General features: G+C 39.5%; 1 protein-coding gene across 3 annotated transcripts in view; it reads left to right on the forward strand.

Annotated features, from left to right (window-relative positions):
• Positions 1-26,627, forward strand: part of Ncapd3 (non-SMC condensin II complex subunit D3) — a 90,254-nt gene that overhangs the window by 1,087 nt on the left and 62,540 nt on the right. For 2 of the 3 annotated variants that reach the window (XM_020183224.2, XM_020183226.2), the window contains exons 2-9: positions 101-239; positions 3,424-3,578; positions 6,287-6,449; positions 22,170-22,354; positions 23,053-23,226; positions 23,311-23,372; positions 23,752-23,839; positions 25,560-25,693. In XM_020183224.2, coding sequence (XP_020038813.2) covers positions 176-239; positions 3,424-3,578; positions 6,287-6,449; positions 22,170-22,354; positions 23,053-23,226; positions 23,311-23,372; positions 23,752-23,839; positions 25,560-25,693 — 1,025 coding nt within the window. In that variant the 5' untranslated portion in view covers positions 101-175. Of the gene's footprint in view, positions 1-100; positions 240-3,423; positions 3,579-6,286; positions 6,450-17,164; positions 17,271-22,169; positions 22,355-23,052; positions 23,227-23,310; positions 23,373-23,751; positions 23,840-25,559; positions 25,694-26,627 lie in introns of those variants that run through there. The other variant, XM_074066309.1, reaches the window with a different exon arrangement.

Consider the following 26,627-nt stretch of genomic DNA (forward strand, 5'->3'; position numbering starts at 1 on the left):
CGCATGCGGCGAACGATTCAGATGATTGGTTAATAGAATGAAATCGGCCTGCTGTGGTGATTGGTCGGCTGAAAACTCCGTACGTGTGATTGGTCCGCAGGAACGTCTCGGAGCGCGCGCGGGAGCGAGCTTTGAAAGTTGAGCACGGCGGCGACGAGCGGGTCCCTGTGGTGTCATGGTGGCGCTGCCGGACCTTGGGAGCGGCCTGCAGCCCTGGTGCCCATTGGATCTCAGCCTCGGTGAGGAAATGTAATCGCGAGTCTCGTGGAGAAAGGCTTTGATGCTTTTCATCCGCAGCGGTACCTCATTCCGTGCCGGGCAGCGGGGGCGGGGGCAGTTGTCGGCGTTGTTTGGGGTCCGCCGGGCTGTGCCACGCCAGAATCGTGGCCTGCAGGCTTTACCATAGGGGCACCATCCAGTCAAGTAACCGCCAAAAGAAGAGCTAATGTTGGTTATCTCCTTTAGTGTTTGCGCATCTTTTCCCGGCCTGCCCCTTCTTACTCTTTGAAGTCTTCCTGGAAATGTTCTTTCCCATCTCTACTGTGATTTAAAATCGTAGATCTCTTTCCTCAGCTAGACTTAGTTCTTGATACTCATAGGCCTAGGTTCAAGCAGATCTCCCACGCAGACATCGTCTTTTGTCACACGAATGAAACTAATTCTCAAAGCTAGCTAGCTAATGGCACCACCCAAGCCACAGATCTGGGGGTCACGGCTTCTTTCACGCCCGCCGTCTCCCGTGTCCTGGCTCCGAACTCCACTCCTGATGCCCTGGCCAGGCCCATGCCCTCTCGGCCAACCCTGGCAGCTGCTTTTGACGTCAACTGTTCCTTTCCATCCTCTACGCCCTGCAGCACCACTTCTGAAAGTACGGCTTGCAGTGTGTCAGGTCTTTAGGCCTTTAATGTTTCGCATTTGTTTTCTGAATAAGTCACCAGATTCTCGGTTCCCCATTCTCTCCAGCATGCCACTTCTGTTGGTCTTTTGGCTTTACCACATAGCATCCGTATCACTGGGCAAGTTGCTTAATATTGTTAAGCCTCAGTTTCCTAAGCTGTTAAATTGAGGGTTATAATATCTACCTCACAGAGGTTTTCTGAAGATGAACTTAGTGCCTGGCATATAATACTGCCAAATAAATACTGCTAATAATTCTGGCTCTCCCATCTCAAATCATATTATGATTTTTTTCTTTATTTCCAAACACTTTATAGTTTCCCTTTTTGCTTTGTTATCCTGTGCTGTCTGGCTGGGATGTGCTTTTCTGCTTTTCTTTCCCTGGCAAACTCCTTTGTCCTATCCAATTGAGGAGTCAACCCTCCTCCTCTTCTATCCACGCTTCTTCCTCTTCCAGAAATACTCTCTATTCACCGTCTAGTGCTTTACAGTTTACATATTATTATTTTAACACCCACCAGTTGTAAAAATGGTACTAGCTATTACTTATTGAGAGTCTTTTTGTGACTAGTACATTGTTTGGCCTTTTATACACATTACCTTCCACAAGACTCCTGTATTATCAGGGATGACTAGGATGTTAATTGTATGTAAGTGATCAAGTCAGCATACTAGCTTTGTCCTGTGTAACTCAAAACTTAGTGGTCTTTTTTCTATTATGGGCTGCTTCTTACGGTATAGTAAGAGTGGGATAGTGAGATCTTTGCGGACAAGGACCTCTAACATTCATCTTTATATCTCTAGTACTTATAAAGGCTTCCTCATGTACTTTTCCAAAATGTTTGTTGAATAAATAAATGGTATATTTCTTCCTCTTCTAAGTGAAGTAGGTAAAACAAGAGTTACCTACATTTGACAGTTGAGAAAATAGATAATGAGGAATTTGGTTCATGTAGAGAATTAAGTGATTTGACAAAAATCTAAAGCTAAATAAAAGCAGAGTCATTAATAGGATCTAGGTTACCTGTCATCAGATCTTAGTTTTTTTAATTGGGCCTTTACCTATCTCCCATTTTCTAGTAAATATTTCCGATAGGACCCTTCCCTTGTAAAGCTGATAGGTATTATTACCTACATCTTATAGGTGACGTAGTAAAGGCTGAGGAATATTAGAAATGATACGACTAAAGTCTACAGATGATTTTAAGAAGACTATAAAATCTAATCCAAATTAGATTCCATACTTCTGACAGTAGTAAGCTATTGTAAACAGAATCAAAACAGTGACGTACTCTTGTTCCTATAATGTCTAAAATGAGTATTAAAGCATTATTGGAAATCAGAGGGACACAGCTGTATTTTTCAGGCTCCCCCTCACCCTGGTGCAGGTGATCGAATGCAGGGAGCACATTACCACTGAGCTATGTCCACAACCCCTTTAGGTCTTCTTTCAGGAAGCATTTTGCCCTATCTTTGGAAGGTGTGCTATGCAAAGAAGCCACTTGGGCTACAGAGACTCCATCTTCCAGGGTTGAGCTCAAGTGAGAAAAGATGAGGGGCAAATCATATTCTAAGGAGAATGATGTGCATTGCTTTGCATTTGCTGAGTGCATTGTAATGTTGGGAACCATGAAGTAAAGGTGGTGGTCTTCCATCTCTGTTTTTTTCTATATGCGTACCTTGTTCAACTTCTCTAAATCAGTGGTGAACAAATGAAGACTATTAATTCAGACATAATTTGTCTGAGATGGCCACATTTTTTAATAAATCTAGTTTTGATTTTAGGTGTGGGGGAATAAAAATGAAAAAAAAAACAAAACCAAGAAAAATAGCTGGTTAGAAATGTCTGAGGTTTAGCATTAAGCGAGCTTGGCAAGGAGTCCCCTGGAGTACATGGTGAATGCCACCTTGTCAGTGTACACTTCCATTGCTTGTGTTTGTGCCTCTGAGTATTTCTATGAGTCTGGTTTGTCTCTAGTTTAAACTGCTTGGGGGAAAGGGATCTTTGTTTTAACATGCTGCATCATTATTCAAAGGTCCGACAAAGTGCTATGTGCTCAATTTGTATTTATTAACTTGGTTCTGATATTTTCACAAAGGAGCATGTGAAGCCATCATTGATGGGTCTCTTTTCTGTATGGAACTTACGGGGAACCCCGAAAAGCCCAATCATTAATTGTGTTCAAGGGTCATTCCCCTTAAAAGTGTTTTCCTTCTTGATATTTTTAACTGATTAATAGCCATCTGTCAGTTATTTTGTTTTATTTTTTTGGTGGCACTTGAACTCCGGGCCTCATGCTTGCTAAGCAGGTGCTCTTACTACTTGAGCCACTCCACCAGTCCTTGTTATGATTTTCTTTTTTAAAGAGCTTTTCTTAACCTTTACCGTTTTTATACTATACCTGTATTACTGTGTTAAATGTGAGTTGTGACTTTTCTCCTTCAGAATGTACTTGGAGTCTAAAGGTGGTTGGGTTTTTTTACTTGTTTTAGAGCACTTACTAATTTTATTGCATTTTCCCCTAGAATGGGTAGACACAGTATGGGAACTGGACTTCACAGAGACTGAGCCTTTGGATCCTAACATAGAAGCAGAGATCATAGAGACTGGATTGAGTGCATTTACAAAACTCTATGAAAGTCTTTTCCCCTTTGCTACTGAAGAACATGGATCTTTGGAGGTAAGAAAAAAAAAAATTTAAAAATCAAGCTAGGTATTTATAGGAGAAGATAAAAGTCATTATATTCTAAACTAAGCTCTTTTTTTGGTGAGACTGAGGTTTGAACTCAAGGTTTTATGCTTGCAAAACAGATGCTCACAAAGCAGGCACTTCTGATTGTCCTAATAGCTTTCTTCCAAAAGACTCAAGGTACTACTTACTGGTGATTGTTTTCTAAGACCTGAATGTTTTTACAATAGCAAATTAAAGGGAAAGTATACAAGTAAAAACAAGGAAGAAAAACAGAGAAATCAAAAATGAAAAGAATGCTAAGGAAAATACAAATAACAATTCAGGTATACCTTAACTTTAGTAATTATTTAATAACTTTATTGTTAATTATTTAATTATTATTAAGTTGAGAATTGATTAGATGAATTACAAATGAATTTATTCAGAGTTCTTTTAAATATTGAATTCTACCAAGTGAGTTTATTGATTAAATGAATTTCAAGAAAACCAAAGGGCTAGGAAGCAGAATAGGAAATTGTTAGATACTAATCTTGTTGAAGCATTTAAATTAACAGAAAATATTTTATTATTACAGGTTTCACATATGAGGTCAAAACAAATCTCCTAATGAAACATTCCCTCACCACAATGTTAAAGCACTACATTAAGTACCTTGGAAGACAGAGTTAGCATTAAGATGCAAAACGTCTCCCTCAGTCAAGGGCCGTCTTCCCAGAGGCACCTGAGCACTGGTTAAAGCAAGTTCAGGTACACAGTCAGAAAGGGAAGTTCAATGCCTCCATAAGTGTAGGAGGCCTAGAAATGCATTATGAATCACCTGGTAAATAAAACTTCAGAAGAAGTGCAGGTATCATCTAATAGGGCCGTGGAGAAAGGAGTTTGGTAGGATTGAGGCAATTCCAGAAAGAAAGTAGCCAGAGGCACTTGGGTAGAATGTGAATTACCGGAAGTTAGGGTTGTGGGACATCCTAGTAAAGAAACTATACAGTGGGAATATACAGGGAGTGTTGAGAGAATTATGATGGTGTGGTATGAATGTCACACAATTTTTAAAATGGGTGATGGGACACAGGGATGTGGACTGCTCACGCACATCTTTAAGTGAGTTTCACCTATGGAGTTTGGAAAATTTTAATAGGGTGTATATTATCATGAAGTTCTGTCTAAACATGAATATATTAACTCATAATCAACTCTGTGTAGAAGAAGTTATAGTGAGCTATAGACTAAGGATGAATAGATCTGTTTTAGGACAAACGTTCCTGACCATAGACATACTGATGTACACAGACTGTACACAGGAAGATTTCTAAGGAGATAATTGAGGGAAAACTAAAATCTAGGGCAATTTTTTAAGAGCGCATAGGGCTTTGTGAACCAGGAAGGCTTCGTCAGATATGTACGGCATGGTGCAAAGTCCTAAACTGATGAGGTATGAGGAAAGAAAGAAGTTAAGGATCCCCAAGACTTTAAAACTAGGAGATAGGTGACATTAACCACCTTGAGGAGTAAGGGAGAAAGGGCAAGGTCAAGTAGAAAAACTAGGAGTTTCATTGCAGACTTTTAAATGTGAGATTCTGTTTGGAAATCATTGAGAGGTGTGACTGGTGGTTAGAAATTAAGAACTGTAGGCATGGCTCATGTGGTAGAGTGCTTGCCTAGTAAGTGCAAGGCCTTGTGTTCAAACTGCAGAACCACCACAACCAAAAACACACAAAAAACTGTGTGTCAGAAGACCAGGAGAGAGTCTTCTAGTTCAAGGTGTAGGTAGGCAAGATAGAAATGGAATTGTTGAACAGGGCCACAGGAGGAGTGGTGGAATGTGTAGGGAGTGCAGGTCACTGGGGCCATGACTAGATAGCAGTCATGGGATCAGATCTTTCTGAGGACACCCTATAGGCAGAGCCCTGGTGATTACACAGTCCAGCAAGTAGAAGGTGGAGGTATTAGGAGTGAGGATGTGATTTCTGTAAAGGTGGAGGAGATGACTTCTTCCAGAAGTTTCATAGTGGAGCAAAGAAACTGCAGAAGATTCTTTATTTTTGAGACAGCCTTTGCTATGTAGGCAGTACTGACCTCAAACTAGAGATCCTCTTAACCTCAGCCTCCAGAGTGCTGGGATTATGGGTATGTGCCTCCGTAATAGCTCAGAAGCATTTTCAATATTCTGTAAAGTGGAATGATCCATGTAGTGTGGCTCATCTACAGCATTACCTGCCACTGACCCTTTCTTTTCAGAGAAGCAGTAAGAACAGATCTGATTTCTTGAATCTTCTGGGCCTTTCTTTTTAAAAAGATAGTCAAAGTCCAGGTGTGGTGGTGTATGCCAATAATACCAGCCCTTGGTTAGGATTGGGAGCTCTACGTCACCCTGAGCTGCAAGGCAAGACCCTGCCTCAAAAAACAAAGACAAATAAAACAAAACAAAGGTACTCGAGGATGAGCCAAATTTAGTTCCTGCTATGTTTAGTTTATAAAAACAGTGCCTAGCCTCTTCAGGATGCTTAATGGGGACAGTGTGAGACAATGGTAAAATTAATAAAATTGTTGTTTGTGTTCTAGGGATTATTTCCTGTCTTACCTAGTTTACTTCTCCAATCTATTGAGTGAGAAAACTCCCTATGTTCCTGCTCCCACTGCTCTGAATCTGTAGAACATTTAAACTTAAATAAATTGCTCTGGTTTTCTCGCTTCAGAGTATTTGGACCTTCTTCATTGAGAACAATATTTCTCATAGTACACTGGTGGCGTTATTCTACCATTTTGTCCAAGTAGCCCATAAGAAAAATGTCAGTGTGCAGTATCGAGAATATGGCCTTCATGCTGCTGGACTTTACTTTTTGCTACTAGAAATACCGGGTATGTACACATGACCCTTTGTATTCATAGTTCTGCGTCTGTGGATTTAACCAACTATGGATGGAAAAAAATGTTTGAAGAGAAAAATGTTACCAATGTGTAGCTATGTAGTTAGGCCTGTGATGGTTGTGGCTGTACTGAACATGTATACACTTTTTTCTTTGTCATTACCTAAACAATACAGTATAACAGTTACTACATAGCATTTACATTGTGTTAGGTATTGTAAGTAATCTAGAAATGGCCTAAAATAAAAGAAGATATGTGTTCTATGCAGATAGTACACCATTGTACATAGGGACTTGGATGTCCTCTGATTTTGGTTTCTGGGGAGAGGAGAGTCTGGAACCAGTTGCTTACAGATACCTAAGGATGACTGTTTATTTGTCATTTTGTCTTTCTATTTTGTTTTTAATTCTTATGCTTTAATTTTTCACTTAGAAAATGAGGCATGATAACCCATCACCTAGAGTTGTCTAGAGGATTGAATGAGAGCCAGTACATTGCATGTTACAGATGTTTTTAAAGATACCTTTCCCCTTTTTAATGCTGTGTGCGCTTTCTGAAATTATGCAGATAATCTAAGAGGGATCATCTTGGAGGTGGAATGCTTTTCACCTGCAAGAGCTCCACTCCCACCCTCTGTAACCCCAGTATAGAATTCCGATACTGCCCTCTCTTCTCCTGACTTCCTGTTCTCTTGCAAAAACCTGCATGAAGAGCCATTGGGTTAAATCTCTCCCACGTGGGTGTTGAAAAGAACTTTAAGACCATTCTAATCAAGGAAGTATGAGAGCAGCTTGTAATACTTGAAGGAAAGCAATAGAAAATACTCTGGTTTTATACACTTTTCTACTTGTCATTGTTCTTGCCAGAGTGCTTAGGTGGCTGTTCCTCCTGTAGGTAGTGAAGAAGCCTGTTCTCCCAACCCCAAACCCGAGACAAGAGCAAATGACATAGAGATAGAGAACCCAAAATTCCTATGGAAAAGAAAATCAGAGGATTAGTTAGCTTGCTGCTTATCATTGTTTCTGTAAATTCATTTGTAATAAGTGTTATGGACTTATATGATTTGGGAACTGTTTAAAAGACATTTAAGGGTGAACACTGGTTTGCATTGCTGTTAACACTCCCATAATGACTTTTGTAGTAAGTTCCTAAAGTGCTTAGTTGCTAAAGTCCTATAGCATCTAGGTTGTACCTAGGCTTACTTAGAAAAGTGGTTGATGTTTTAGAAATCCAGTTTCACTCCTTTTTTCCCTTGCTAGAGTTTCTGGATTATTGTTGGGATACTGGTGATACTTAATACTTACTCACTGTTTTCAAAATTGTTTTGGCCACTCTGGGTTCCTTATATTTCCGTGTGAGTATTAAGATCTGCGTGTGAATTTCTGCCAAAAAAAAAAAAAAGCTGAGATTTTCACAAGGATTGCATTGAATCTGTTCATCAATCTGAGGAGTATTGTTATCTCTATGCTGTCTTCCAGCCTGAACACAGGATGTCTTTTCATCATTTTAGATCTCCTTTAAATGTATTCTAGTGATGTTTTATAGTTTTCAGTGCTCGCTTCTTATACTTACTTTGTTAAATTTATTCTTCTATTTTCAGTTTTTCGTGTGTAAAGTATGTGAAATGATTTTCAGTTTTTCATTTTTTTGTTTTTTTATTTTTGAGACGTGATCTTGCAGTGTAGCCCAGACTGTCTTGGAACTTGTAATCCTCCTGCCTCCGACTCCCAAGTGCTACACTTACATGCCTGTACCACCAAGCTTGGTGAAATGACTTTCTTAATTTCATTTTTGGGTTGTTAATTGGTAAGGTAGAGAAATACAGTTGATTTATTATTACTGAACTTGTATTCTATAACCTTACTCACTTACTGGTTTTAAAAAGATATTCTGTATATAAGACCGTGTCAACTGCTAACAGACATAGTTCTACTTCTTTGTTTCTTATCGGGACACCTTTTATTTTTCTTGCCTGACTAGAACCTCCAGTACAATGTTAATGGAAGTGGAGAGTGGGCATCCTTGTTTTTTCCTGGACTGTTTGGGGAAAACATCCAGTCTTGTGCCCTTAAGTATGACATTAGCTCTGGGGCTTTTTGTTGTTTTTCAAAGTGGTCTTTAGCAATTCACGATACCTCATTTGTTCAGTGTTTTATTATGAAAGGGTGTTCAATTTTGTCATTTGCTTTTCTGCATCTGTGAGGTAGTCCTGTGATTTTTTTTTTGTTCTGTATTCTAATTATACAGTATATGACATTAATTTTCATATATTAAACCAATTTTGTCTGAATTTGCCCAGGGCTGAATATCAGCTATTACCCATGAGTAGCATAGAGTAATACTTTGTATGATTACAATACTTCTAAATGCTTGAGTTGTTGATTTTTAGTGGCCCAGCATAAGAGTCTGGCTCGTGAATCTTCTATTTGTACTTGAACAGAATGTGTGTTCTGCCTTTATTGGATCTAGTATTCTGTAAATGTCAGGTCATGTTGATTGACCTTTTCTTAAAATTTTTATTTTTATTATCATATGGTTGTACTGGGGGTACATTGTGTCATTTATGAAAGTTCTTACAATATTTCAAATATATCATAGTTGAATTCACCCCTCTAACATTCTCCTTTATCCCCCTTTCCCCATTCCTGGAATAGTTTCAACAGGTCTCGTTTTTCCACTTACATACATGAGTACATGGTATTTCTACCATATTTACCCTCATAGACCCTTTCCTTATATCTTTCCTACTCCTACTGGTACCAACCCCCAGACAGGCCCTGTTTTATCTTCCTGTTCTCCATTTTTGAAAAAAGGCATTTTTGTTTGTATAAGACAGCTGTACAGGGAGTTTCCTAATGACATTTCCATGTATATATGTATTATAACCTGAATTGGTTCATCCCTTCTACTTTTCTCCTTTCTACCTTAGTCCCCTTTTTAAGGTGATTTCAGCAGGTTTAAAAATCCTATATTAATTCTTGTGTAGAAAGTACATCAACCATATTCATCTTCTTAACTTCTTTCCTTTACTCTTCCTTTCCCATTAGTGACCTCCCCTTAGCATAAACTATACCCTTGTTGATATTCTATCAATTTCTGAGATAGGAATATTGAAGTGTCCAAGTGTAATTGTCAATTTATCATTTATTTTAATTCTGCCAGTTTTAACTTAAGGTATTTTGAGAATTTGGTAGATCGAACACGTTTGAGATTGTTATTTCTTCCTGATGGTTTGATCATTTTAGTATAATGCTATGTCCTGTTTGATTATACTCCTTGTCCTGAAGTTTTTGTTGTCTGATAGATGACAAGGTAGTTGCAATGGCTATCTTACAATTCGTTGATGATACAATAAAAAACATTTCCATGCTTTTCTTTTTAATTTATCTATTTTTAAAGAGTTTCTTATATACTACTTATAATTAGGTCATGCTTCCCCCCACCCCCTTTGGTGGTACTGGAGTTGAACTCAGGGCTTCATTCTTGCTAGGCTGGCACTTTGCTGCTTGAGCCCCTACTCCTTTTTGCTCTGGTTATTTTGGAGCTAGGGTCTCACTCTTTGCCCAGGCCAGCCTAGACAGTGATCCTCCTGTTTTATACTTTGCACTGTCTCCAGGATGACAGGCATGTACCACCACACTCAGCTTTTTCCCATTTACATGGAGGGGGTCTCACAAACTTTTTTCCCCTGGACTGCCTTGGAACCATGATCCTCCCAACTCAGACTCCTGAGTAGCTTGTGATGTCAGGCATGAGCCACGGGCACCTAGCTGGGTCCTGCTTTTTACCCATGCTCACAGTTTGCCTTTATGTTGGAATGTGCATATTACTTCATGTAATTATCAGTGTGTTGGGTCTCTGCCATCTTGTTACTTATTTTCTTTGTCCCAACTGCTTTTTGTTCCACTTCCCTCTTCTTTCCAGTATTTCTTTAGCATACCACATTAGCTCCTCTTTTGACTTATTAGCTATATTCCTTTGAATATATGTATGTTTCAAATACCTGCTTTGGGTGTATAATATGAACTTTTAACAGTTTGCCTTTAGAGTTGGCAGAGTGACTCAAAATGGTAGGGCACCTGCCTGTGTAAGTGCAAGGCCCTGAGTTCAACTCCCAGCACCACAAAACAAACAAAAAGCAGTTTATCTTTAGATAATTTACTAATTTATATATATTGCAGCAACCTTAAAATAGAATATTTTCCTTTCTTCCCTCCTTTCTGCAATTATATATTTTGTTTCTACCCTTTCAATCCTTACAATTTGTTAACATTTCTTCTTTAATTGTATTTATAGAATTTTTTTAAATCAAGAAAAAATAAATCTTTGTATTTCAAAAACTTCATTTCATGATTCTCCTGTAGCCTGAAGAACTTTCTAACATTGCTTGCAGTGCAGGCCTGCTGGCCATCAACTCTTGGAGTTTCATTGCATGCGATGGCTTGATTGCACCTTGAGAGTGCTCTCAAGACGTTCACATCATTTCTGATGGAGTGTCTCTGTGACTCTTAACATAATTCCTCCATTTTTTGTCCTTTTCTGAGGGGAGGATTCCGGTGGTTATGTTCTTTATGTTTCAGCAGTTTGATTAGATTGCCTGTACTTTGGTATACTTTCCTTTATGTTTATCGTGGTTGAGTTCATTGAGCTTCTTGGATCTGTGGACTTACAATTTTCAGCAAGTTTGGAAGGTTTTGGGCTGTTATTTTCTCAGGTGTTTTCTTACCTCCGCTTTCTTGTGGGACTGCTATGTTAGATCATGTGATACCGTCACACAGGTTGCTTCTGTGCTTCTGCTGTGTCTCCACGTTCACTCTCTGTTTCTCCAATATCTAATCCACTGTTCCAGGAACTTCCATTTGATTCTTTTTAATTTTCTTTGTTGTTCTAATGTTTTACTTTTAGGTCTTGAGCTTATTTATAATACCTGCTTTAAGCTCGTTCCATTATCTCAGTCATTGCTTATTATTGTTGTTTTTTGTGATGCTGAGGTTTGAACTCAGGGACTCTGAGCCACACTGCCAGTCATTTTTACTTCGGTTCATTTTTCAGATAGGGTCTCACTTTTGCCAGGGTCATCCTTGGACTGCAGTCCTCCTTCCTTTGCCTCCTATGAAGCTGGGATTACAGACGTGTTCCACTGCACCGGCTATTTTTTTTTTTTTTTAAGGTAGCATTTCCCTAACTTTTCTGCCCAGGCTGACTTGGAACCACAATCTTCCCATCTTTGCCTCCCACATAGATGTGTACCACCATGCCTGGCCCATAATTTCATTTTTTTATGGCTGAATAATATTCTGTAGTATATATATACCACATTTTCTTTATCCATTCACTGGATGAAGGACACCTGGGCTGATTCCTTAACTTAGCTATTGTGAATAGTGTGCTATAAACGTGGGTGTGCAGGTTGTTTTTATTGTATGTTGATTTACATTCCTTTGGATATACGCCCAAGATTAGTATAGCAGAATCCTGCAGTAGTTCTGCTTTTATGTTTTTTGCAGAATCTCCATACTGATTTCCATAGTGGCTGCACTAATTTACATTCCCACCAACAGTGTGTAAGTGTTCCTTTTCCCTGAGTCCTTCTTGCGTTTGTTGTTGTTTGTTTCTTTGACATAGCTTTTCTGTCTGGGCTGAAATGGAATCTCAGTATTGTTTTGATTTGCATTTCCTGTATGGCTAAGGATGTTAAATGTTTCTTCATGTATTTCTTCTTTTGAGAATTATCTGTTTAAATCATTTGCCCATTTGTTAATTAAATTATTCTCTCAGTGTTTAAGGTCTTTTTTTTTTTTTTTTTAGCTCTTTATATATTCTGGCTATCAATCGCTTGTCAGATGGATAGCTTGCACAGGTTTTCTCCCATTCAGTAGGTTGTCCAATCTAGTAATTGTTTCTTTTGCTGTGCAGACACTTCTTAATTTGATGCAAACCCTTTCATCAAATCTTGCTCTTATTCCTGAGCCATTGGAGTCCTATTAAGAAAGTCATAGCCTATGCTTAGATCTTCCAGTGGTGGTGATTTCAAGGTTTCAGGTTTTATATTAAGATTTCTGATCCATTTTGAATTGATTTTTGCACAGAGTGAGAGGGATGTAGTTTCATTCTTCTACATGTGGATATCCAGTTTTCTAGTTTGTTGAACAGGCCGACTTTTCTCCAATGTATGTTTTTGGAACCTATGTCAAAACTCAGATGGCTGTAATTGTGTGAACTTACTTCTGGATAGTCTATTCTATTCTTTTGTCCTTGCAGGAAGCTGCTACCTGAGATATGGGTCATTGAGTCAGTTTAGCAGGAAAAGCAGCATTTTATTGTGCCATCACAGACCCAGTGGACTCATGTCCAAAGGCTGAGCCCCGAGAACAAAGGGGTCTCACCTTATACACCCTTGCAAGCAGGTTACAGAGGCAATAAAATTTAAAAAACAAGGCTTAACCCATATATGGTTACATGCAATTCTATAGGCTACTTCAACCTTGTTGTTTAGTGCCCTTCTACCCCTAGTGCTATGTGACCTTCTTCACCTGTGAATTCTTTAGGTTTTATCTCTCTACTATGCCATCCCTTCCTCCCTGCTACTTTATCAGAACCCAGGCCTAGTTTGTTTTCTTCTGAGCCTTCTCTCTGCTACATTATTTCACCCTTGATGCTCGGACCCACCTTGAGTCAAAGAGCATCATCTTGATCTAGGGGTTTGTATTTCCATGGCATCATTACATGTGAGGCTGTTTTCCTTTTTATAGTAGCCTCCATAATAGTCCTGATAGACCACAGTACCGGGGGACCAGGCAGGGCAGTATTAGCATGCTCCTACGATTAGGCCTATTGCTCCTATTCAGAGTTTTGTGGGGTTTTTTGTTTTTTTTTAATTTTTTTATTCATATGTGCATACAATGCTTGGGTCATTTCTCCCCCCTGCCCCCACCCCCTCCCTTACCACCCACTTCGCCCCCTCCCTCTTCCCCCTACCCCCTCGATACCCAGCAGAAACTATTTTGCCCTTATCTCTAATTTTGTTGAAGAGAGAGTATAGGCAATAATAGGAAGGAACAAGGGTTTTTGCTAGTTGAGATAAGGATAGCTATACAGGGAGTTGACTCGCATTGATTTCCTGTGCGTGTGTGTTACCTTCTAGGTCCTATCAAAGTTTTGAATCCACCTAAGGCAGAATACCACCCTCGAAACAGGACATTAAGATCCCTTCTTTTCCAAGTCTGAATGGGGACATGGGCGAGCTTTCTCATTCTGTGATCTCTTCCATGACCTTTCCTTTATCATCAATCTGTAAACGGCAGCTGTTTAGGTTAAATTTTCCATAAACTCTTCCCTTAGAAGCCAACAAATAGTCTAAAGTCAAGCAGTTCTGATAGATGGCATTGCGCATTTTAGTGTTTTCTTTTGCCAGCAAATTGAGAGCTCTTGTGGTTTCATTAGTTACAATTTCAACAATGGCCTGCAGCCTGATGATGCAGTTGAGCATATATATAGGAGTGCAATATCCCCAGGACCTGTCTTCTGCCCAGGTGACAGGACCATAGTACTGGATGATTTCTCTGGAGGCCATTCATCATCTTTTCAATTGCCAATTTGTAAGGCACCCCGTTTTTGTCTACTTAATCTTTCTTCACATATGGGGACTCCCAGTTTCTCACCTTATCTGATGAGAAGGAAGAAGTAGGATGGTCTGATTGAGCCTAGTACACAAGACCCAAACCAGCTTGTAGGTAGCACTGTATAAGCTTATTTCCCACAGATCCAATATAGCCCCCTGGGTGCCCGCCAATCTATGTTTGCAGTAAGATCATCCCACACTTTCTGGAGATGAGAAAAGTTGGCCAGTGGGTGAGGCTGGAGTTCTGAGTGGTTTGGAGCTCCCTACCATTGGGTCTCTTGGGCAGTGTCATTGTAAAACTTCTGTCATAAGTAAGTTAAATCTCCCTCAGGGTGGAGAATTGGCCTCCTGGGTGGGAGATACAGTAATTTCCCATGATGGAAGTTTTTAAGAGCCAGACATCTTTTGTGTGTTTTGGGAAGGCAGTCTCATTAAAGGGCTCCTTGCCCTTTAACTGCTTGGGAAGCAGTATCCTTGCTTCCGAAGGCCAGTGGTCTCCCATGTTGCGCCCCCACCTTGCCCCCGTCGCCAAACATAGCATGAAGTGACATTCAGTGTCTGGGCTATAGACTCAGCCAGTGAGAGGAACAAGTTTTTAACTTTTGTAGAGATGGAAAATCTACTCCTCATTTCCTCATAAAAGGAGTGGAAAACTTGGCATGAGGAAATTTAATGGGCAATGGTTACTACTTTGAGGTGCATCAGAGTCCTAGGGTTAAGGCCTTTTTCATCTATCCTTATACCAATTACATGTCCCCGTGTCCAATCAGATGGCTTAAGTACAGTGAAATTTACAGGATTATAGGCATCAGAAGTGCAGTTTGGGGCAGCTGTCCCCTTGTGAAGGAGGACTGTGTGTTTTGTCCTTTCCCATGTAGCCCATGAAACACAACTCCAATAAGGGCAATAACAAGAACTTACATCATCATATGACCAAGAGTTGTCTCCCCTGCACATATACTTTTCACTGGATGTATAGGCTCTCTCCCAAGTTAGGCCCACAGCCATAGCCTGTACCTCATATCCACCTTGGTCTATGGCCACACATGTATCAAAGAACATTGACACTGGTTTATCAGGGCTAAACACCAGGGTGCAGCTGATGAGCTTCCCAGGGTTGCTGATGCTTTGGTTCTCTAACCATTGCTCCTGGGGGCAGTAAGTGGGATTGAAGCAGATATGCTGATTACCATGGGAGCACACTAGATAGGTGGTATGGTTGTGAGTGCATGACCCAATGACAGAGCCTGCACAAGAACAGTAAATATGGAAAAGCAAAGTCCAGACAACATTTCCTTCCTGAGTAGTATGCATACATAGGTCACAGGGTGAGGGCTCTGGAACCTTGAAGGGAGACCATATCAGTAACAATAAACAGTAATTATACATCCTGCTCAAAAAAGATAGAAGAGAGCTAATAAAAGCCTTTCACTGTGTTTTTTTTGAGGCTATTGTAAATGGAATTGTTTTCATATATTCTTTTTCAGTTTGTTAATTATTAGTGTATAGCAATGCTAATGATTTTTCTATGTTGATTTTATATCCTGCTACCTTGCTATAGCTATTGATGGTGTCTAGGAGCTTCTGAGTAGAGTTTTTTGGGTCTTTAAGGTATAGGATCATGTCATCTGCAAATAAGGATATTTTCACAATTTCTTTACCTATTTGTATTCCTTTTATTCCTTCTTCTTGCCTAATTGCCCTGGCTAGGAATTCCAGTACTATGTTGAATAGGAGTGGAGATAGTGGGCATCCTTGTCTAGTTCCTGATTTTAGAGGGAATGGTTTCAGTTTTTCTCCATTAAGTATAATGCTGGCTGTAGGTTTGTCATATATAGCTTTTATAGTGTTGAGGTACTTTCCTTCTATTCCTAGTTTTCTTAGCGCTTTTATCATGAAATGATGTTGGATCTTATCAAAGGCTTTTTCTGCATCTATTGAGATGATCAAGTGGTTTTTGTCTTTGCTTCTGTTAATGTGGTTTATTACGTTTATTGATTTTCATATGTTGAACCTCCCCTGCATTCCTGGGATAAAGCCTACTTGGTTGTGGTGAATAAACTTTTGATGGGTTGTTGTTAGGTTTGCCATTATTTTGTTGAGGATTTTTGCATGAATGTTCATTAAGGAGATTGGCCTATAGTTCTCCTTTTTGGAGGTGTCTTTGCCTGGTTTTGGGATAAGTGTAATACTGGCTTCATAAAATGTGTTTGGCAGTTTTCCTTCCCTTTCTATTTCGTGGAACAGTTTAAGGAGGGTTGGTATCAGTTCTTCTTTAAAGGTCTGATGGAATTCAGCAGAGAATCCATCATGTCCTGGACTTTTCTTTTTTGGGAGACTCTTGATTGCTGCTTCAATTTCATTTTGTGTTATAGATCTATTCAGGTGATTAATTTCCTCTTGGTTCAGTTTTGGATGATCATATGTATCTAGAAATCTGTCCCTTTCTTTAAGATTTTCAAATTTATTTGAATATAGGTTCTCAAAGTAGTCTCTGATGATTTCCTGAACTTCCATGGTGTTTGTTGTTATCTCCCCTTTTGCATTCCTGATTCTACTGATTCACGTTTTTTTCTCTCCTCATTTTAGTCAGGTTTGCCAGGGTCTGTCAATCTTGTTTATTTTTTCGAAGAACCAACTTTTTGTTTCATTAATTCTTTGTATGGTTTTTTGGTTTCTATTTAGTTGATTTTAGCTCTTATTTTTATTATTTCTCTCCTATTTGTTTTGGACTTTTGCTTCTCGTTTTTCTAGGAGTTTGAGATGTATCATTTGGTTATTGATTTGGGATCTTTTGGTCTTTTTTATATAAACACTCATAGCTATAAACTTTCCTTTCAGGACTGCCTTTGCTGTGTCCCATAGGTTCTGGAGGTTGTGTTTTCATTTTCATTGACTTCCAGGAACTTTTTAATTTCCTCTTTTATTTCATTAATGACCCATTGTTCATTAAGTAATGAGTTATTCAGTTTCCAGCTGTCTGCATGTTTTTTTGTCTTTACTTTTGTTGTTGAGTTCTAGTTTTATTGCATTGTGATCAGATAGTATGCACAGTATAATTTCTATTTTCTTATATTTGCTGAGGCTTGCTTTGTGCCCTAGGATATGATCTATTTTGGAGAAGGTTCCATGGGCTGCTGAGAAGAATGTATATTGTGCAGAAGTTGGATGAAATGTTCTGTAGACATCAAGTAGGTCCATTTGATCTATTGTATATTTTAGATCTTGAATTTCTTTATTGCTTTTTTGTTTGGATGACCTATCTATTGATGATAGTGGGGTGTTAAAGTCTCCCGCAACGACTGTGTTGGATTTAACATATGCTTTTAGGTCTTTCAGGGCATGTTTGATGAAATTGGGTGTGTTGACATTGGGTGCAGGGTTTGTTTACTCAGAGTTCTCCTGTGTGGGAGCTGCTGCTACAAGCTTTCCCCTTTCCAAGCACACTGGGGGAGGTGACCCTGCACCTGTTTTCTCAGTCCAGCATGTTTATTTACAGCTCACCTGGGAGGTGGGTCTTCCCTCCTCTCCTGTGTAGTTTTCCTCCCACTGCTGCTTTTACAAACTTTCCCACTCCTGATTGCTGGATGTGTGCTGCTGTTCCTACCGGCCAGCGTGTTTGTTTACAGCTCACATGGAAAGTGGGTCTTCCCCCCTCTCCTGTGGAGTTTTCCTCCCTCTGCCACTCTCACAAGCTTTCCCGCTCCTGGTTGCTGGGCGTGTGCGGCTGCTCCTGCCTTCTCCAGCCTGGCTTGTTTATTAACAGTTCTGTGAAGGATTCCCCTCCGCCCCCCTTCGGTGCTCAGTGCTCCATACCCTCTTTGCTACATGTCTTTATTGTTCTTATTTCTTATTACTCAGGTTCTCTTTTTTTCTCTGGGTGGGGGTCGGTCTGTCCAGGGGGCTATGCTGATCTGTCCCAGGGTTGGACTGTGGGAGTACCACGTACCGCTTAGCTCACCTTGTGGTCTGCATCTTCCCAAGCCGTCTGGGCACTGGTGTCTGGCGGCAGCCCGGGGGCCCTCCTGGTTTCTCTGTTTAACGTGAAGTGGAGATGCTCTGCACAGGCTGGAGGTGTGGAGCGGTCAAAGTTTTACCTCTTCTCGGTGGGTTTGCCTATGAGGTGTATCTCCAGCATCTCTCCAAGATTTTACTTTAGGAGGCACGCTTTCTGCTTCCTCCCTCTAGCCGCCATCTTGGATTGATGTTCCTACTCTATTTTAGCTGAAACTTTTTATTAGACAGAGGGATTTCATTGTGATATTCCCACACATGTATATAATGTCTAAACCAACTCTTCAATGAACATGACTCAGTTACCTTATTAGTCAAAAACGCCAACAAAAATCACTAGAGAATGCAGGTAAGTATTTATGGGGACTAAGTGTAGAGTTAGGAAACCTAATGGCCAAGAATCATGGCTCAGATGTTGATAAGTGATCATATCCCAGATTGTTGACATTAACAGATGGCTTATGACATACAGTAGGATCCCACCAACCTGTAATCAATGGGGCCCTCCTAACATAACAGGCCCAATCTGACCATCCCAGGCCAAAAATTCCCTCCACCTGACATGTGGAAGGAGTAGGACTAACATTTCCACTCTGTTGAGTCCCGTAAAAACTGGAGGTCTTGACTTCCAGTGTAGTGCTCCTTTTTGAGTTTTTTTTTTTTTCCTTTATCCTACCTGGAGTGTGTACTTTGGCTTTTTTTTTTTTTTTACGTTGCTTTACATAAGTAAATCTGTCTCAACCTTCATATCAGTGCAGCAGTGCTTCCTATGCTCAGCTGCCCCTTGTCTGTGTTTTAATAAACTCTTGTTGTCTTGACAAGTTTATGGATTAACGTATAGCACCAAAATTTCCTGACATTTTTCTTGACAGAACATAAATCATTTTTAAGACAAGTTTTTTGTAAATGTTATAGAGAATAATACAAGATTTTTAAGATAGCCTTGTTGTTATGAGCTTAGGGAATTAAGTTTTAGTTTAACATCAGTACATTAAATTTTGACCTTACAAAACCCTTAGTGTAACTGGGATTTTAGTTAATTTAATAAGTTACATAGCATCTATAAGCTCCATCTTTTTATGACAATTTACTCTGTATCTTTGTAACAACTTATTTTGTATCTTGTGGGGGAGTTTGTCTTTATCCTTTTTTTATTTAAAAGTATTTTTTATCCTTTTATTTTAAAAACCATATCTTTGATACTTTACTTGTTGAAATTAACTCATAAAACCTTCTAACTTAGAACCTTTTATTTGTATGGAAAAAAAAACAGAAAGCAACCTTAAAATTATTTTTGTATAAAAACAATTTATAGAAAGCCCATTTGTTAAATCTCAGATTTTATTTATGACAGAATGAAACAGGCTAAGGTCATTTTTAACTACCCCAATTTTAAGAGTTCTATTGCAGACTGTAGCCTCCACCCTTTTTTTTCCCTCCCTCGTATCTAAACCAGAGTGTTAACCCCTGAATGCCTGCATCCTAGTGAGACCTGAATGTAATAAGTTTGAAAACCTGTTTTTTTAAAAGTAGCAGTAGAACAGAGTAATAATTTTTTTACATTTACTTTATAAGAACCATCCTCAAGATGTTTACATACTTAAATGTAAAAAGCCTAAGCAGTTTATAACAGGTCTTTAAGATAAATACCCTGGTTTTTTTTGTTTGTTTGTTTGTTTCCTTGAGTATCATATTAACCTTACAGCAGCAGTTTAAGAAGCATTTTGAAGATGCTTACACACACAAAAAGTTTTATAAATTAAGCATGCCTGAAAAAATGTCAAATTGAGTGCACATAAGATGAGCTAGAATTCCAGGAGCAAATTAAATTTTTCCCAGTGCTTTAAACAAATTCACACACACACACACACACACTTAGAGTGCACTCTCAAGAAAAGAAAAAAACGTTTAAATTATACCCAGACAACCCAGAGGGCTATCCAGTGGAATGGTGGATGATGCATCTGTTCTCTTGGGAGTTTCCCCCCTTTGGAAATGAATTTTTTGTTATCCATCCCTTAACCTCAGTTGTGACTGTTTCCCAGGAAAAGCTCAACACACTTTTGCATAGCACAGTACTTCTGCCCCACTCCTCAAACCTGAGAGACATGGCTTCACCCCAGAAGGCGGTTACTAACGGTCTCTGGGAGGTGATCAGTCTCCCCTTCTGCCTCCTGAGGCAGGCCTGAATTTGAACCTGGTTTCTTACCAGTCCGATGAGTGGTGATCCCCTCCCCTTGCTGGTTCCTGGACCTTACTGGGTTCCATTGTGCATCCAAGGCTCTCCCCAAATCGCTGGGAGGAGGAATCCGCCTCTGGCTCAAGCTGTCTATTGGCACCTGGTGGGATCTCCTTCCAGCCGTTTGGGGGGACTCACCCTGGTGACAAGGGGGGTGATAACTCACCGTGTCTCTGCAATCCCGTACGAGCCTCCAAGAAATGTTGTGGGAAGTTGCTAGCCAAGATATGAGACATTGAGGCAGTTTAGCAGGAAGCAACGTTTTATTGTGCCAGCACAAACCCAGTAGACTTATGTCCAAAGGCTGAGCCCTGAGAACAAAGGGTTCTTACCTTATATGCCCTTGCAAGCAGGCTACAGAGGCAATAAAATTTAGAAAACAAGGTTTAGAGAATATATGGTCACATGCAGTTCTATAGGCTACTTCAACCTAGTTATTTAGTGCCATTCTACGCTATGTGACCTTCTTCACCTTTGAATTCTTTAGGTTTTATCTCTCTGTTATGCCATCCCTTCCTCCCTGCTACTTTATCAGAACTCAAGCCTACTTTGTTTTCTTCTGATCCTCCTCCCTGCTATAGTGTTGTGTTGTGTTCTATTCTATTCTATTCTGTTCTTCCCCTCTCCCTCCCTGTATTTTGAGATAGGGTCTATCTATGTAGCTCAGGCTGGTCTTGAGCTTGTGATCCTCATGCCTCAGCCTTGAGTGCTAGGATTACAGGTATGCACCACCACACCCAACTTGTTGAGTGATTTTTCTTCTCATCATTTTTTTGGTATTAATTAATGGTATATCCATTAATTTTTTTGTTAATTTTAAAGGCTAGGTTATTGAGTTCTGGATTTTGTGTTTTCCTATAAATAGTGTTGAAGTGTATTTTGACAGACAACTCTTCGTGTATTAACTTGATCCTTTTAAGACTCTTTGCAAAGCTTTGTTAGGGCAGATATAAGGTAGCTGTTACTCTACATCTAGTTCATTGAGTTTCTTTTGAAGTCTTTATTGACAAGGCCTGTCTACTGTGGCTGGTCAGAAGTCAAATGTATCTTAGCCCTCTATGAGTTGTGAAAACAATTCCTCTCCTGGTTTCTTTGCCCACCATGATGTGAACCCCATGTGTGCTTGTTTGACCTTCAGCCCTGTGCAGATATCTGGGGCTCTTTTTCTTAAGTAGCTCCCCCTCTTTCAGTGCTTTCCACATACACTTCACCTACTTCTGCTTTTCTGACTCTGATTTCTCAGTTTAGCAAGACCATTATCACCTGCCTGGATTCACCATTTCTCTGCTGTTCAGAAATTGCCTCTAGATAAAAAATAAAACTGGGGTAATTTCAGTTTTAGCCTCTTTGTTTCTCTTATTTTCATGCTATCAAGTGTCTTTAAATTGTAATTTAGACATTTTTGTTCAGTTTTAGACATATGTTCAGTTTTAGACATTTTGTTCAGCAAGAGGGTAAGTATAAAACCAGTTTCTCTGTCATGGCTAGATAGGGAACTCTTATTATTTCTCATTCAATTCTATTGGTCATCCCTAAGACTGACATTGAAAAATGGCATGTTTTTTACTAAAGGTTAGCCGTTATTCGAAGTTAGTGAAAATTTTGTCTTTTTCTTTTTTAAGTTTTTATCAGTTGTTTAATACACATATTTAATGATACTGAAACCTAACCTGCTCATGCTGGGCATGCTGGTGCCATCTGTAATCCCAGCACTGGGAAGACTGAGGCAGGAGAATGGCCAGTTTGAGGATAGCCTGGGCTACATAGTGAGATTCTGTCTCAAAACAAAATAAAACAAAAACCCCTAATCTGCTTACTCTCTGTTCCTTTTGACTAGGCAGTGTAGCCAATCAAATTTTCCACCCAGTGATGTTTGACAAGTGCATTCAGAGTCTAAAGAAGAGCTGGCCTCAGGAATCTAACTTGAATCGGAAAAGAAAGAAAGAACAGCCCAGGAGCTCTCAGGATAATCCAAGGAGGAACAGGAAAAGAGGAAAGCCACCTCAGAAAGATAACATTGAGGTAAGAAGTGAGTGGAATAATTAAACATATCCACACCAGCAACATATTTTAGTTTTTCCTAGGATTGACTTTATGTGAAATACGGTCTCAGGGCATCATGTTTGTAACCAAAAGGTCCTAAACTATCATCTGCTATCCAGTATGACTTGAAGTTGCATCTTGGGCTTCACATACTATGCTGGGCACATTTTTGCCTTGCCACCTTTCTACCTTCTCAGTCTTCTCTCCCTAGACATGTTCCCCAGTGTGCTCAGCTAGCATGATTGCAGCAGGGTACTTGGTATGCTTGCCATGCTCATTATCCTCCTGTCGTTAAAGAGGGTGGTTGAAGTATCCTGAGGGCTTATGTCCTTAAGAGCATCATAAAATAGCAGAATTTCCAAATTCTTGTGTGGCAGGATGAAAGTTTATTGTGTAATGTAAGTTTACTGACATGGAAACTTTTAAGAAATATGGGAGTTCTCATTGACAAAAAAAAATGCACAGGTAGAACCTACCATGGCAGTCATGTAGTCCAGTGATTTACCACTGTGGTCATGGAGACTAGAACAGTCAAGGGACCTGGTCAAAGTTGCATCATCTTAGCAGTTCAGTACTACTTGAAGTTTAATTGGTTTGGGTAAATTGAAAGCCATGGGACAGAGTGTTAGGCATTATTACACCATCACCTATACATTTTTTTTTTTTTCCTAATCCAGATGGATGACCTTATAGAAGAAGAAGAAGAAGAAGATGAAGAGAATATATATTTTTCTGCCCGGGACCTTTCTCAAATTCGAAATGCCATATTTCACCTTTTGAAGAATTTTTTAAGGCTTCTGTCCAAGTTTTCCCTCAAAGAAAAGCCACAGTGTGTACAAACTTGTATAGAGGTAAGGGAAAATTCCCACAACCTTGGGGTAATTTCACAGGGCATAGACGGTGGTTGAGACCTTTTCTTGGCATCTATTTTCCAGGTCTTTGTTGCATTAACTAATTTCGAGCCAATTCTTCGTGAATTTCATGTTTCACAAGCCAGGTGAGCTGTTAAATCTTTCAGTGCTACAATTTAAATACAGTATAATGATTTTTGCTTCAAGCATAAGTATTGTTTTATTCTAATTGGCATATAAGTAGAATCTATTCATTTAAATATGGTTTGTAGAAACCTGCTGAGTTGGCTCATGCTTGTAGTCCCAGCTACTCAGGAGGCTGATGCAGAAGAATGACTTGAGTACAGAAGTTTAAAGCCAACCTGGGCAATAAAGTGAGACTGTATCTTAAAATAAAGAGAAAAAGAAAGAAAGCACGGAAAGGGAGGGAAGAAAAGAGAAAGAGAGCAAGCAGGCTTATGATGTTACAGAATATTCCTAGTAAAATCATATCCATTAATCAGTGTTTTGCCTTTTCTTCTTTAGAAATCTTAATGAAGCCAAATACATACCAGAACTGTCCTACCATGGATTGTACTTGCTGTGCTCCCCACTTCACGGAGAAGGAAATAAGGTAAGGGAGAAGAGGATCTAATTTCCTCTTAGTTGCATTGAAAGCAGGCAGACCACACAGTGAAAGTGGAAAGCATTTGTAGGCCCCATTCATCCAAGATTTTAGTTAACTTCAGTCAGCCTTGGGTAAGAAGTAAGAGTATAGTACAATAACATATTTTGAGAGAGATCACATTCACGTAACTTTTATATATAGTATGCTGTTGTGATTGTTCTATTTTATTGTTAGTTACTGTTTCTAATTTATAAAGTAAACTTTATCTTAGGTCTTAGAGGATAGTTAGGGTTCTGCACATCTGTGTTCAAATTCTGATCCCCCTTACTGTGTGTGCTTGTAGGCCCAACCTTGGGAAAAAATCCTAGAGTTCAGTTCTGAACAAAAAGGATACAAAGTCTGGCCTTTCTCCTAGATTTGCCTCAGGATTAAATGAAAATATGTTGCCAGGTGCTGAATGCAATGCCTGTTGTTTGAAAGTATTCAATATTTTATAATTTATCATATCCTTATTACTTCTGTGTGTTCAAAATGTGGATGTGATATAATTCAAAGAAATGTTTCTTATTTTCACTCTCTCCCCTTTTATTTATTTGTTTTTGGTGGTATTTGGTACTGAATTCAGGGCCTTGTGCTAGGAAGGCACTCTATAACTTGAGCCACACCTCCAGCCTTTTTGTGTTGGTTGTTTTTGGGATAGACTCTCACTTTATGTCCAGGCCAGCCTTGAAAGTAATCCTCCTATTTATGTCTCTCCTGCATAGCTGGGATGACACATGTGTACTATCACTCCCAGCTGCTGGTCGAGATGGGGTCTTGAGAACTTCTTTGCCTGGTCTGGCCCTGAACTATGATCCTCCCAATCCCCACCTCCTGAGCAGTTTAGGGACCCCCTTTTTTCTTTTAACATTTTAAAAGATTAAACAAGTCCACCGTATCTCTGAAGATGTCCTTTTTAAAAAAGAATGTGAATGCTTGACTTGATATTAAGCAACCTTGGTTTGAACCAGATCTTTAACTACTTGATTTTGGACAACTCGTCTTTGGAGTATATTATATGTAAAGTGAAATTGTGCATGGTCCGCTTACTTACAGAGCTGTTGAGGTTTAAAATTAAATATAGTGACATCTAGTTCCATATTGGAGGTGCTTGATCCCTACTGCCTGCTTGGTTTTCAGTGAGGGTTTTATTTACCAGGTGAATAATTCCATGAGCTAACACACTGGAAAATGCGTTGTGAACTTCAGATAAAATATAAGCTTATGGTACCATTCATACCCCAGCCCCACTTTTAGAAGAAGGGAATATTATTAGACATTCCTAGCAGTCTTGGAGGGGATACTGGGGTTTGAACTCTGGACTTCATGCTTGCTAGGCAGGTGATCAGCATTCTTTACTCTTTATGAATGACAGTTCTCCACTTGTCCTAAATTCTGAGTTGTAAAATGCAGAGAGTGGGGAGAGAAATTAGATGGCATTTTTATAGTTCTTTATAAGCAGATCTTTCACATTATTTGCACTTGTTTTAAATAAATATAATAAAGATACACTGTGCATGTATTGAATACCTGCAAGACTACTACCATATCCCTAATGTTCAGCCAGAAATTCTGTTCGCCGACCTATCTTCAGATGTCTTGAAATGATTTACTAGTGTGCATCACTATCCTTGAGCCCCGTGGATTCTGTGTCGTAGCTTAAATTGACTTTCCTTTTCTCTTCCAGGTTATTGGTTGTATTTTCCATCGAATGCTGAATGTAATACTGATGGTAGAAGTGGGGGAAAGGTCCCACTGTGCCCCCCTAACTATTACTTCACAAGTCATCAGACATAGGAACCAGGCAGTCCAGTTTATCAGGTGAAGCACATAAATTTTGACTTTTTATTCTTTATCACTTTCTTCAGTCAGCTAGGCCCTGCACTAACCAAAATTTCTGACACCTATGGCATCAGAATATTGGTCCTGTGGGTCCAAATAAAGCACTTCATAGCCAATCTGGTTCTTCATGGTTAGAAGCCACTATGCTGGGGCATTGTTAAACACACAGAGAATCTGCAGTTCTCCAGCCACATCCAGCCTCCAGCTTGAGTCCATCCACCTGTGTGGTCAAGCTGGCCAAAAGATAGTTGCCTCTGTCATTGTCTGCTCAGGTATTCGCTTCTTCAGCAGTGAAAGGAGTTTCTTTTGTTTCTCTTTTTTTGTATCTTTTTACTTTTGTTTTTTCCTTCTTACTTTTCTATCCATCCACACACAAAATACTTCCTGAAGGATAAAAAAGCAAATGCTTTTACTTCCTTAGCAATAAATAATTAATTGACTACTTTTTCTGCCACTAATTACTGAGCTCCACTTTAAAAGTCCTGTATTAGCTTTATTGGGAAAAGTATGTTTGCTGTGCCCTCAGCTTTTCTTTCTTTCCTTTACTGACTATTTGGCATGTGGTGCCGAGGTGCAGAGGAGAGGTGAGTATGTATATGTGAGTGTGTGGATACCCGCAGTATGCAGTGTGGCTGGAGACATGGCGTGTGGATGATGTTATCTGGTCACTGAGCAGGTTTTTCTGGCTAAAGAATATTCTAAACATTAAACAGCTAAGATGTTTTAGTGGAAATGTATGGTTTTCCCACGAAAGCTCATCATGTTGCCAGTTGCAAAATATTCATTTAATGGGACAAATAAACATTGCTAAAAATGGATCAAGTTGTTACAGCATATTCTTCCTGGGTTAGTTTGGAGAAGTAATGTTCCAAATGAGTTTAAGTACCAGCATTTCACTGAGCTGCCACGAGGT

The sequence above is a fragment of the Castor canadensis genome, chromosome 2, assembly GCF_047511655.1.
Source record: "Castor canadensis chromosome 2, mCasCan1.hap1v2, whole genome shotgun sequence".
In the NCBI taxonomy this organism is placed as follows: domain Eukaryota; kingdom Metazoa; phylum Chordata; class Mammalia; order Rodentia; family Castoridae; genus Castor; species Castor canadensis.